Source organism: Filicampus tigris, chromosome 19 (assembly GCF_054856515.1).
Source record: "Filicampus tigris isolate MCC_2025a chromosome 19, RoL_Ftig_1.0, whole genome shotgun sequence".
NCBI classification, from domain to species: Eukaryota; Metazoa; Chordata; class Actinopteri; order Syngnathiformes; family Syngnathidae; genus Filicampus; species Filicampus tigris.
Window position 1 is genome coordinate 6,273,945 of NC_141235.1, and position 11,514 is coordinate 6,285,458.

Here is an 11,514-nt window from a genome sequence, read left to right on the forward strand (position 1 = left end):
ATTGTATGAAAATAGAAATAGTTGGCGATAATAAAATGACAAGTCAGCAGATGGCAGCACTGAACGCTAGCAAAGCGGAACGTTGTGTCGTTAGTATTTGTTGCTCGGGGGGGCTATTTACAAAAACGTACGGGTATATTGTAGCACCAAAGAAGAGGTAATCAAAACTTAACTTTTCCAAGTTTAGACAGACAGTCATTCTTTTTTTTGCCATGCAGTGGTACAGTTGTACTATCTCGGCTTTTAAAATCGCATCCATGCTGTTGTAACTTGTTTCACCTTGCTAAAATACTGCACTAACGTTAGCTGCAGGTTTGTTTGTCATTTTGATACTGGCGGCGTGGAAATATCCTCTTCTACCTTCGTGCTTTGAAGCAAAACAAATGAACATTGACTCGTATTGGTGTACTGTACTCACTTTGACAGTGGCAGCCAGAAGACGAGCATGAACGTGAATCAGGGGACCGTAGGCAGCGACCCGGTCATTTTGGCCACTGCCGGGTACGACCACACAGTCCGCTTTTGGCAGGCCCACAGCGGGATCTGCACCCGGACAGTCCAGCACCAGGACTCTGTATCCTTAAATTAGGGATCACACTTCCGGTGGAAGAAACGCAATACTTACTTGCTTTTCGTTTTTGTTTTACTCAAAGTTCCAAATTCACTTTTGGGATTTTGCTCTGGCATCTATCGTTCTGCAACATGCTTTTCTATTTCATGATAAAGTTGTGAGGGTTCAACTTGGGTGTGGTTTTCACATATTGACTTCCATGCAGGAAGCGCGTGGGTGCAGCTCTGATAAATGAGCGGTTATTTCTTTAATGATTTTTGTTGCCAGCAAGTGAATTCCCTTGAAGTAACACCTGACAGGAGTATGATTGCTGCTGCAGGTTAGCTTTAAAAATGCTTTGGAAACATTGTTGTTATACATATGTGCATGTCATGGATAAAACTTGGCTTTCCCTTTTTTTTTTCTTTTTTAAGGTTATCAGCATATCCGCATGTACGATCTGAACTCCAACAATCCTAACCCAGTGATTAACTACGACGGCGTTAGCAAGAACATCACCTCTGTTGGCTTCCATGAAGATGGACGCTGGATGTACACGGGTGGAGAAGATTGCATGGCTCGTATCTGGGACCTGAGGTACTCCATTGCCAGATAACTGGACTGTAAGGAGGGTCCTTGGTTTATGATAGAAGCAGTCCGTCACTAACTTAAGCCTAACAAAGTAGCAATGTCATGATTAATGTCATTAATGGTTGTCATGCCACACAGGTCACGAAATTTACAGTGTCAGAGGATCTTCCAAGTCAATGCACCCATCAACTGTGTGTGCCTGCACCCTAACCAGGTGGGACGTTCACGTTCACTGCAAACAGTGGCTAATGTGTATCGACACTGATTTTGGTCAACTTCGCACGCGTGTTTTCAGGCGGAACTAATAGTCGGAGACCAGAGTGGAGTGATTCATATTTGGGATCTGAAAACGGACCACAATGAGCAGCTCATTCCCGAGCCAGAGGTGTCGGTCAACGCAGTTCACATCGATCCCGATGCCAGTTACATGGCAGCAGTCAATAGCTCGGTCAGTTACGCAACATTTAGTTTGAAGGCACGCGTGGATGTGGGATAAGCAGTGCACTTGTGCCTTTAATACATATGACTTCATAGTTGTCCTCCATCACAGGGTAACTGTTACGTGTGGAACCTGGCTGGGGGCATGGGGGACGAGGTGACGCAGCTTATTCCCAAAACCAAGATCCCTGCGCACAAACGCTACTCTCTACGCTGCAAGTTTAGCCCCGATTCCACGTGAGTCTTTGCCTCTGTGACAATTCTTTATTCTGTCGCATTACTGACGCTGGTGTTGTCATGGTCAGTCTGTTGGCCACATGCTCAGCGGATCAAACCTGCAAAATTTGGAGGACGTCCAATTTCTCCCTAATGACTGAGCTCAGCATCAAGAGCAACAATCCTGGAGAGACATCTAGAGGCTGGATGTGGGACTGCGCCTTCTCCGGGGACTCGCAGTACATTGTCACAGGTACGCCGAGTTCGCTCGCACAGTTTCAACACACCTGACCAAATGTCTACGTGTCGGTTTTGCCACGGGTGATTGAATTTAGCCCGTTTTCAAATATTGTACAGGTTAATTGAATTGCGTTGTTTCTTCGCAGCTTCCTCTGACAACTTGGCTCGTCTGTGGTGCGTGGAGACCGGTGAGATCAAAAGGGAGTACAGTGGTCATCAGAAGGCCGTGGTGTGTTTGGCCTTTAACGACAGTGTGCTGAGCTGAGGATGATCAGGACTGTGTAACGTTGAAAACGAGACACGTTTCATGATACACCGTGACGTTACAGTTTTATTTGTCGAGTGTAGTAGTATTTATGTACTATTCAATCACTGTACAAGAGGTACACTACAAGTTCAAGTGTTTTTTGTTTTTTTGGTAAACCATATTGATTCTACCCGTTAAAAAAATGTATGGGGTTTGTCTCATATAATGTAATAAATTCATGTTTGTTTTGTTTTGAGGGAATACAAAATAATTTGAAGTCACATCCGAGAGTTGTGGTCCTTCTTTCCTTTGTTATTCAGTTAATCCTAGAACAAAGTGGCAAGAGCCCCAGTTTGTCTTTTCTTTTTTTTTTTTTTTTATTGAACAACACTGACTTTCCACTGGTTGTCAGTACAAGTGCGGACCAGATGTCACCAGGGAGCATTGTAGGCATGAATCGGGGGATTTTGCCAATCTCTTATCTCTCAAATGTACTGACAGCATTGGACTTGTTTATCCAATCTTGGCAGAGCTTAAAAAAAAAAAAAAGTTCTTACCCCTAATCTTTTCCGAGATAATTGGTAGAGATAGTTACTCTGGTAGGTAGTAAAAGCAAACAGACACACAGATATTGTTGGGAAAGCATATGTCTATGCAGAAATAGACCAGCCTCTGTTTACCCGGCCCTGAAAAAGACAGAAACCAAAACGTATTTTTTCTCATGCGTACCAATTGGGAAGAACTCTTACAGCAAATTGGACTTAATTACTTTTTTACACAACACATCCAATCTTCAAGTAAAATGTTCATCTACGACAACAGCGTTAGCGTAATGCATTTGCTGGATGGCTGGGGTCTGTTCTCCACATCTTACCTTCAGCCCTCTTGGTCCAGTGGATGGTCCTATCCTGACACAGAAGCTTCAGAGGCTCCTCCAAGGTGGAGACATCGGTCTGACTAGCAGACAGGACCCCCAAGAACTCTGTGTGCCTGCGGGTCTCGTTCGCAGACAGCTGAAACTGACTCTGCTGGAGATAAAACAAGACCTCAAGATGTTACGACGACTTCACAGGCACGGTCACCAAAATATTGGAAAGAGCCCGCAGAAGGACGCAGTGCAGTTCCAAGCCACTATGACCATAAACGCTTTTGCTAAATTCATATTAGAGGTTATCAGATCGTGCAGTCTCAATTTAAATTGTGGCTTGGGAGCATGTATTTTTCATTCAAGAGCCCCTTTCATGAGTTAATGTGATCATGAGCCAACTTGACAGAAATGCAGCAAAATCTTCAATAGGGCTGCTCAAATTGCCAAATGACAACTAAGTGGAAGACGGCGGGGCAGTATTTCACTCCAAAAGAGAAGTCTTAAAAGCGAAAAAGCCCCCCACCCACACACAGTGAGGCCATTGTATCTGCTGCAGTCTCCTGTAAGAAGAGCCCGGGCTGCAGGGATCACATGTTCGGAGGAATCCGGCAGGAGAGAGATTTTAAAAAGGATCTTCATCATCCCTCTGTTTGAATTCAGCAGCGAGGTAGTCATGCAGAACCGCACTTTGAATGCATCAGTATCAAGCACAAGTCCGATAATTTGTCAGGGGTCGGGTTAGAAGTGCTAGTTTCCTGTGAATATTCATTCTTCATCCCCGCAAGACGTTTTGAACAATTCTATGCTTGCAACTTTGTGGTTTAGCCCTTTTCTGTAGGTTACGGTTGGTATGGCAAGATGGCACCTTTTTATGTTTGGCCTGAGTAATGAGGTGAAAGTGAGTTTTTCAGCAAGGATAGCACCCCGAAAAAAAAAAAAAAAATACTCGGGGGTTCAATTTACTGCCTTGCTACCTTGTGTACCGATGCTTGAAGAAGGGAGTGCACGTTCTCGTAGTCCGATGTCTCCATGGTGCGCAGGAAGCAGCTCTCCTGGTGGCCCGGCTGGTAACATATCAAGCCCTTAAAAAAAAAAAAAAAAAAAAAAAAAAAAAAAGGCACGGGAGAATTTCATCAAGACACTTTCCCTCCACCGAACCCCGTTCATCGTCTTTGTCGTGAACGTACATGTTTAATGTCAAAGAGCACAGTGGATGTTTGATTGGCCCCTGCGATCACAGAAAAGGTCACCAGGCCGTTCTGCTGGTCTACGACTGCGGACTGGTTGAGGAGCAGGAACCCGGTCGGGTCTGGAGCGGTGAATCGGACGGCCTGTGAGGACTGACAAGAGATGATGAGGAGGATGATATGTTGAGAAATATGATGAGGCAAACCTGCGAGCGTTGTTGAGGAAGCTCAAGGTGTCCGGTCAAACCGAGGGCCAGGAGGATTAGGAGCAGGGAAGCTGAGAGGCTTACGCAGAGAGCTTTTTTGGGGATGTGGGAAGCCGAGGAGCCCCCTTTCTTAAGAGACACAGCAGAATCGATGATAAAAGCTCAGCATGAAGAACCACGACAAAGACATGCTTACCATGCAACACCCTCCCTCCAAAGCGCCTTCTGGAAGATTCCAACACCTTAACATCCTGCGTCCCATCAAGGCTCCTCACTCGTTCTGCTCCCTTCTCCAACGCCGTCGGCACGGAGCTGTGTTCATGACAAGTGCGTGTCCCGGATCCGGTTCACCTGACTGCCTTGTCTCTTCATGCTCAGAGACCTCCCACTTCATCCCAATCTGCCCCCTCCTCGTCTTTTCAGTCCCTGAATCACCTGAACTTTTCCAGAGGAGATTGTTTTCATGCCTTTGACCTATAAGAAGAAGCCATTACATTTTGGTGTGGATCCACAAATTGTTCGAGATAGGCTCCACCGAGTTCCTTCCTGCAATCTTTTGGGACTCCGCACACACTTGGCAGCTTACCTCAGGCTGGACAATAGACAATGGCATAAAAGCAGCCACGGCATGGAAGGCATCTCTCAGCATGTGAGAGATGATATGTAACTCTTGAGTATTTCCCCCCAGATGAAAGCACAAAAGGTGACTTGACAAAAACAAAACCCAACTAACATGAGGCCACAGGGAGTTGATGTTAAGAGATTGTTTTAATCGTTATTAGCAGTGCATGTTGTGTAAAACCAACACCAAGAGTGCTACGTTAAAAAAACCAAAAACAACATTAGCCTATTAGCCAAAGTGCCCAAGTCATTTTTAACTTAATGTCACAATATCAATTTTTTAAAAAAGTGCTTGCTAAAATTGTGTTTTTTCTTTATCTGTGCACATTCTCAGTCATAGTAAACCGCAAAGGTTGTTTCTCAAATTGTTGGGTTTTTTTTCCCCCCGAAAATGTTCTAATATGACTTTGGCAGCTATGGAGTTCGGCTAAAGAAAATATAATTAGCACTTCGCTGCTTGCTATTCTTTCCCTCCGTTTGGAAACTGTCGCAAACATGACTCAATTCCACATTTGAACTCACTTCCTTCCTTAAATTGCACGGTTGCCAAAGCAAAGGGATTTCATCACAAAGAGGCAATTACACATTTATCTGAGAATATTATATACTGCGTGGTACTCGTCTGTATTCTTGACACAGGTACAACTGAGAACATATATGAAATAACAGTGCTTTAAAAAAAAAACATCCTCCTAACTTTTGAAAACAAGCGAAGCTAGCACAGGGTTAGCAATAGTCCTGAACGTTTTCAATAATCCTTTAAATATCTGAAGATTTTAAATTACAATATACATTTGGGTAAAGTAACTTTTACGAAAATCATTGTAACCATTTATGATAGACATATTTGATACACTTTATTTTGTCGGGAGAAAAAAATGATTTTACTGCGTTTTTAAAGAAACAAGGCGATGTCCATTTTGACTCGCATTTAAAAAGCTGTTTTGTCACCTCTGGGTTACTTTAACTCTCGATTTACAAACTGCACCAGCAAGTGCCTAAAGGCTGTTGTCCAAAGTACTGCATTGGCTTCTTGCAGAATTCAAAATCAAATTACATTTAATGACTACCTAAAAAATACTGTATCTTCTGGATCATGCTAAACTAGTTAGCATCAAACTATCTGATTTGATGGTGAGGCACAAGCTTGTTTTCATTGGTGCGAGTAGCTGTATAGTTTAGAGTATTTGTGTCCTCTGATACACCACAGCAGATAACGCGTGGTTGTGACCTTGTCATAAAGATGAAAAATCATTAATATAACAGAGACAACTGGAAGACAATGGTGACCCCAAGAGTTCTTACAGTCTCATCCCTGCAGGGCCGGCAGCAGGTCCGCAATGCTCTCCACGTAATAATCCGGCACCATCCCCTGCCTCTCAGAGCAGCCGCTCTTCTGATTGGCCTCGGCCTCTGCCACCGTGCTGACGCCGGTGAGGGTGAGGAGCGTCTTGAGGCCGCAGTTGGAACCCAGCATGATATCCGTGTCAAGGCGGTCGCCCACCATCAGGCAGCGGCCGGGCTCCACACCGAATTTGGAGGCCACGCAATCGAACATGAAGTGGCTGGGTTTGCCCACCGTCGCAGCCTGGCGCTGGGCTGCGGTCTCGACCGCCTGCAGTAAACAGCCTGTACCTGAAGGGTGCAAGAAGAGAGTCATATAATGAGATGATGGAAAACCCTAACGTGACTGAGGGATGGCCCAACATCGCCAAAAATGCACCCAACATCCAAGCAGATTTCTTCCTACCTGGGACGGCGGTGCCACCCTCCAGAGGCAGCCTGGTGTCTCTGTTGGTGCCCACAAACAAACAGTCCGTCCGGGTGAGGTACTGCAAGGCTCTGTTCAGCTTCATGTAGCTGAAATGCTCATCAAACCCGACCAGCACCGACTTCACGTCAGGGTCCAGAGGCACGTTAGCCCAGTCGGTCTGCTTGCCGAAGACGTGGTCCGGTCCCAGTCCGGTCTGCTGGATGCCGACCGCCTCCAGCTCCTCTTTCATGGCGTTGCTGCCGATCAGGTAGACTTTGCCCTGCAGCTTGCACACCGTCTTCAGGTACATGGCGGAGCAGTACGCGGTACCAAACACCTCGTCCGTGGTCACGTTGAAGCCCAGCGTGGACATTTTATCCACGTACATCTTTCTCGTCTTGGTGCTGTTGTTGGTCACGAAAAAGACTTTCTTCCCGTGTTCCTTAAGCAACTTGATGACTTGAGGGGCACCGGGGATGGCCTGGTCGCCCCTCCAGATGACCCCGTCACAGTCAAACAGGACGCTTTCCACAGAATCCAACAGTTGCTTCGCCAGCCCAACGCTGAGTTGAACGCATTTTGACCCGGCCATGAGGAGACAAGTTGAGCCGGAGTGTTAAAAATAAACACGCTATTTGTAGTTGCGCAAACGACGACCACTCGCTTTCCGTACTAGGAAATGTCTCTTCATTACACACCCTAGGGGTTATATAATTCGAAGGCAAGTTATTACACGCCCACCAGTCACATTTGCTAGAATAAACAATTTATTTAACAGTATAAAACCTGACCTTCCAGTGAGCCTACCTTCCTGACTCTTTATAGTTACTTCCGCACCGGTTTAAGAGACAGGACCCAAACAAGAAGCCCCGCCCACCTCCGGTCACGCGTCCGTTTGCACGCCTGCCTAAAATTTCATTTTTCATAACGTTTTAAAATTGGACATTCATCAGCCAATCTCGACATTACAACACGAACTTTGAAAAGTGCAATAGTTTTTAAAAGAACTGAAATTTTCCTATGTATTCAAATTAACTTAAAGAAAATGGGCACTCAACGTGATAAATTAGTTATCATCGTTGTGATTAATGGAAGAAAAAAAACATTTGACTGCACGAAATTAATAACTGATCTCAAGTTATTGCAAAATGCACTGAATACGGTTTCTAAAATACCCGTACAGTACATCATGATATTGTGGCAAAAAACAACCCCCCCAAAAAACGCAGAATCAATTATTAATTTAACAGCTACGCCGGTCGCTATGATAGGCTCCAGCTCACATATGATCCTCATGAAGATAAGCGTGTGGATTTGAGTTCAGCACCAGTATTTCTTCGCATTATGTACGGAATAAGCAATTAAAAAAACACTACTTTCAAGCTGTAGATTCCCTGTTCGTTTGAAAACTTGCACGAATATCCCGATATTGCACAATTATGTACAGGTATACCAGTAATATTGCACATCATAGGACAGTACTATATTTGGTGTGTTGCGGCAACATCAGTGAATAATCAAATAACACATTAAAAGAATTCTAATTAGGAATACAACCCATTTAATAGTGAAAAAATACAATTTAACTCATCCAAGGAAAGCAATATACAGTATTAGAAAAAAATGTTTTATATTGAAATCCCCTCACATATTACAGAAAATTCCCTAAAAAATTAAATAGAGTAAAAATCAGTTCAACGATGTAACAAAAAGGAAGGAATTTTCCCAATCCGTGAGTGTGTGGGTGACTTTTTTTTACAGCTAATAATTGATTGTAGATTGTAGTAGACACCAAGCACAGTGACAATGTTTTAAGTGTTTTTTTTCCCGCCAGGTTGTCGAGGAAAAAATACCTCTCCCAAATTCTGCAATACCCCTCGGCTGTAGTAGTTTCTTTTCGAGCTGTGAGATGCCGTGCTACACAAATGGTCGCCTGTGGCAGTTGGTTGGCAGTGTTGACAAGCATAGCCGCGATTTCTGTACCACTCATTGGAAGTCTGATTGATGAGCACTAAGAATACATGGAACAGTGCGTAACCGGCTAGCAGCAAGAAGACAAAGACTACGAAGCCCAGCATGAAGACAATTCGGGGGAAGGTCAGAAACAGATGCTAGAAAGGAGAAAAAAAAAAAAGAGAAAATATTTCAACATGAAGAACAATGCAAAAAGAGTAGTCTTGACTCTTACCTGTATGACAAATTGAGGCCCAGCTGGCTGTTGCTGGCCGTACTCATCGATGTAGTTGGCCCACAGTAGCCCTGACTGCAGCACGACTTCAAGCAGCATGTTGGCGGTCAGAATGGCGATGTCAGCCGACATGGCACACACACTGATTAAGTAGAGCAGGAAGTAACGGGTGTTGTAGGCGCCGATGCAGTTGTTGACCCAGATGCAGTGGTGGTCGAAACGCTGAACACACCTGTCGCATACCCCTGAAATACAAAGTGCGCTTAGGCTTCCTACAATTTGAATTCTCAATATAGGAGTCTTCAGTTGACAATGATCAAGCGATACAAGGTTTCGAGGTTATGAAGAGCGGGCACAAGAACAAATATTGTGCCGTACTTATTTTTTTGACAGGTGTATACTTTATTCGGACAAATAAACATTAATTTGTATTTTTTTAATATTAAATGGCATTAGAATTATTTTTCTTTGCAAGAAAACCTTCCATGTAGCTCCACAAGGCATTCTAATTAATATTACGTTTGTGGAATATGAGTTAAGCAGCAAAATCCACCGTTTTTTTTAGCCATCTCAGGGGGCAGCCATTTTGCCACTTTTGTCGACTGAAAATGACATGACAGTTGCTCAGGGCTCCACTTCAGAAAAAAAAAGTGAGCTGTGATCGGCTGAACCCTAACTCTGCATTTAAATTGGGCATGTCATCAATGAGAAGGGGGGCCCACCTTTTGAGGAAATAGGATATGTAAATAATTGCTAAACAGATGATTTCTCAATGCCTTGGGGCAATGAACAAAGGCATGGGTGCAAACAGTCAGAAACAATAAAATGCAAATACAGTCTTCGATAAACCCACGAGGGAGTGAGTAACTGGAACAAGGGAAACAAAGAACTCACTGCAGTGCTTGGAGCGGGCAGGTTTGATAAGCTGACATGTTGGGCAAGAAATGCCCGGGTGAAACAGCCTCTTGTCGTATGGATACATATTCAACTGGCTGGAAAGTTTCTTCTTTGTCACAGTGCCTGCAAGATGGTATCAAAAAAACAGTTTCAGAGTGAACTGGATAAATATCAAAACCAGATGCGCAGCCAAAAAAAAGATACCTGGATCTCTGTTGATGCAAAGGTAGAAGAAGAAAGACTTGACTGCAAGTAGAACGTAAGGCACGGACAGGCTGATCAGAGAGGTGCCCATCTCTACGCAGAAACCAAAAACCTCATAGGTGAACTCTGCGTATACAGCCCCCTCCAACAGGATGTGCAGATAGATGAACATATTGCTCCTGTAGCGACAAGGAAACAGCACGTTGAATACTGAGTATTATTTGGGCCGGTTCTAACAGTGAAAACGTGTAAATTTATGGTTGCTAGTGGTAACGGTATGCCAGAAATCACTCACTGGTACGTCCCTAGTTTTAGTAATCAAAATGAAACAACAGCTTGAATATTTTCTTTGTAGGAAACTTTGATAAATGTGCATCAACAGGGTGCAGACTTGAAATAATCAAATCATAATACATAGTTGAACAAAAAGATTTGCCTTTTTATAAAGTGTATAAACTGAATCCACACACCTCTGATGAAACCACCTGTGCGAGGTCCACTGTATACACCGCATGAGCCATTTTGGAGTAAGTGGTGCAACTACCTGTGAAAAGGAAATAAAGCGTATATTGCAATGGGCGTGTTGATCATTAATCAATACTCACTCCAACAGCGCCCTCCAGAGTCAGTTTGCGGAAATGAATGTCAATACATGTCTTACCCTTGATGTGGCGTCGAAAATGTAAATGAATGGACTCTGCCGCTGCCCCGAATATTTGCAGACTAAGATAGTGGCCGTGAGCACCACCGCCACGTAAATGGCAAACAAAGTGAGGAAATCCATGTCTCACGGGATTACTTCAAGTTTTCGCGGTAGAACTTCACCACGACGCCAGTGATATCGCCACTATTAAATGTTCGCAGTCGTTTTGTTCCAATGAGAAGCACAAATGATAACAAACATAAAATATCCGTCACATTGTAAACAACTAAGGTGGACATGTTAACGTTAGAAAGCACGCATATTCCTCATACGGTACATGTTTTTCGTTTCACTTCTACACACAATTATTCGGAAAAAAAATCTCACGTTTACGTATGCGGTAAAGTTGTGTATGAGCGACGTGATTATCCGTTTTACGATTGGTTTACGCCACTACTTCCTGTAAACATTGCTACTTCCTTAGCATCCGTCGCTAGCTAACAGCGATGGGTGGGGCTAAGCTGTGCGGAGAGTCTGGTACGACTAATTTCAAAACTACTTATTTCATGGCATGAATTTAATGTGTTTGAAATAATAATAATAATAATAATAATAATAATAATAATAATAATAATAATAATAATAATAATAATAATGATAATAAT

At 43.6% G+C, this 11,514-nt stretch overlaps 5 protein-coding genes across 9 annotated transcripts in view; 1 reads left to right on the top strand and 4 right to left on the bottom strand.

Annotated features, from left to right (window-relative positions):
• Positions 1 to 568, bottom strand: part of tex2l (testis expressed 2, like) — a 70,691-nt gene extending 70,123 nt beyond the window's left edge. For both annotated transcript variants that reach the window (XM_086016317.1, XM_086016318.1), the window contains exon 1: positions 419 to 568. The gene's annotated coding sequence lies outside the window, so the exon portion shown is untranslated. The remainder of the gene's footprint in view (positions 1 to 418) is intronic.
• mlst8 (MTOR associated protein, LST8 homolog (S. cerevisiae)) lies at positions 77 to 2,563 on the top strand. 2 transcript variants are annotated; one of them, XM_086016332.1, is made up of 9 exons: positions 77 to 157; positions 427 to 574; positions 839 to 890; positions 985 to 1,147; positions 1,280 to 1,355; positions 1,437 to 1,589; positions 1,692 to 1,816; positions 1,885 to 2,048; positions 2,182 to 2,563. In XM_086016332.1, exons 2-9 carry the CDS (start codon positions 446 to 448, stop codon positions 2,298 to 2,300), a joined length of 981 nt encoding a protein of 326 aa, XP_085872458.1. In that variant the 5' UTR covers positions 77 to 157; positions 427 to 445; the 3' UTR covers positions 2,301 to 2,563. The 2 variants fall into 2 exon arrangements, with proteins under 2 accessions (XP_085872458.1, XP_085872460.1); XM_086016334.1 differs by lacking the exon at positions 77 to 157 and adding an exon at positions 168 to 312.
• On the bottom strand, positions 2,546 to 4,889 carry bricd5 (BRICHOS domain containing 5). 2 transcript variants are annotated; one of them, XM_086016338.1, is made up of 6 exons: positions 4,740 to 4,889; positions 4,544 to 4,672; positions 4,338 to 4,490; positions 4,134 to 4,232; positions 3,157 to 3,310; positions 2,546 to 2,968 (listed from the first exon to the last, which is right to left on the bottom strand). In XM_086016338.1, the coding sequence occupies exons 1-6, from the start codon at positions 4,803 to 4,805 to the stop codon at positions 2,874 to 2,876; spliced, it is 696 nt and encodes a 231-aa protein (XP_085872464.1). In that variant the 5' UTR covers positions 4,806 to 4,889; the 3' UTR covers positions 2,546 to 2,873. The 2 variants fall into 2 exon arrangements, with proteins under 2 accessions (XP_085872464.1, XP_085872463.1); XM_086016337.1 differs by having other exon boundaries at positions 4,125 to 4,232.
• On the bottom strand, positions 4,868 to 7,784 carry pgp (phosphoglycolate phosphatase). Of its 2 annotated transcripts, XM_086016336.1 has the most exons (3): positions 6,915 to 7,784; positions 6,470 to 6,799; positions 4,868 to 5,017 (listed from the first exon to the last, which is right to left on the bottom strand). In XM_086016336.1, the coding sequence occupies exons 1-2, from the start codon at positions 7,507 to 7,509 to the stop codon at positions 6,474 to 6,476; spliced, it is 921 nt and encodes a 306-aa protein (XP_085872462.1). In that variant the 5' UTR covers positions 7,510 to 7,784; the 3' UTR covers positions 4,868 to 5,017; positions 6,470 to 6,473. The 2 variants fall into 2 exon arrangements, with proteins under 2 accessions (XP_085872462.1, XP_085872461.1); XM_086016335.1 differs by lacking the exon at positions 4,868 to 5,017 and having other exon boundaries at positions 5,293 to 6,799.
• A 677-nt stretch (positions 7,785 to 8,461) lies between these two features.
• zdhhc4 (zDHHC palmitoyltransferase 4) lies at positions 8,462 to 11,359 on the bottom strand. The gene is made up of 6 exons (XM_086016862.1): positions 10,868 to 11,359; positions 10,677 to 10,750; positions 10,207 to 10,385; positions 10,000 to 10,125; positions 9,106 to 9,350; positions 8,462 to 9,028 (listed from the first exon to the last, which is right to left on the bottom strand). The coding sequence occupies exons 1-6, from the start codon at positions 10,988 to 10,990 to the stop codon at positions 8,729 to 8,731; spliced, it is 1,047 nt and encodes a 348-aa protein (XP_085872988.1). The 5' UTR covers positions 10,991 to 11,359; the 3' UTR covers positions 8,462 to 8,728.
• Positions 11,360 to 11,514: the final 155 nt, after the last annotated feature.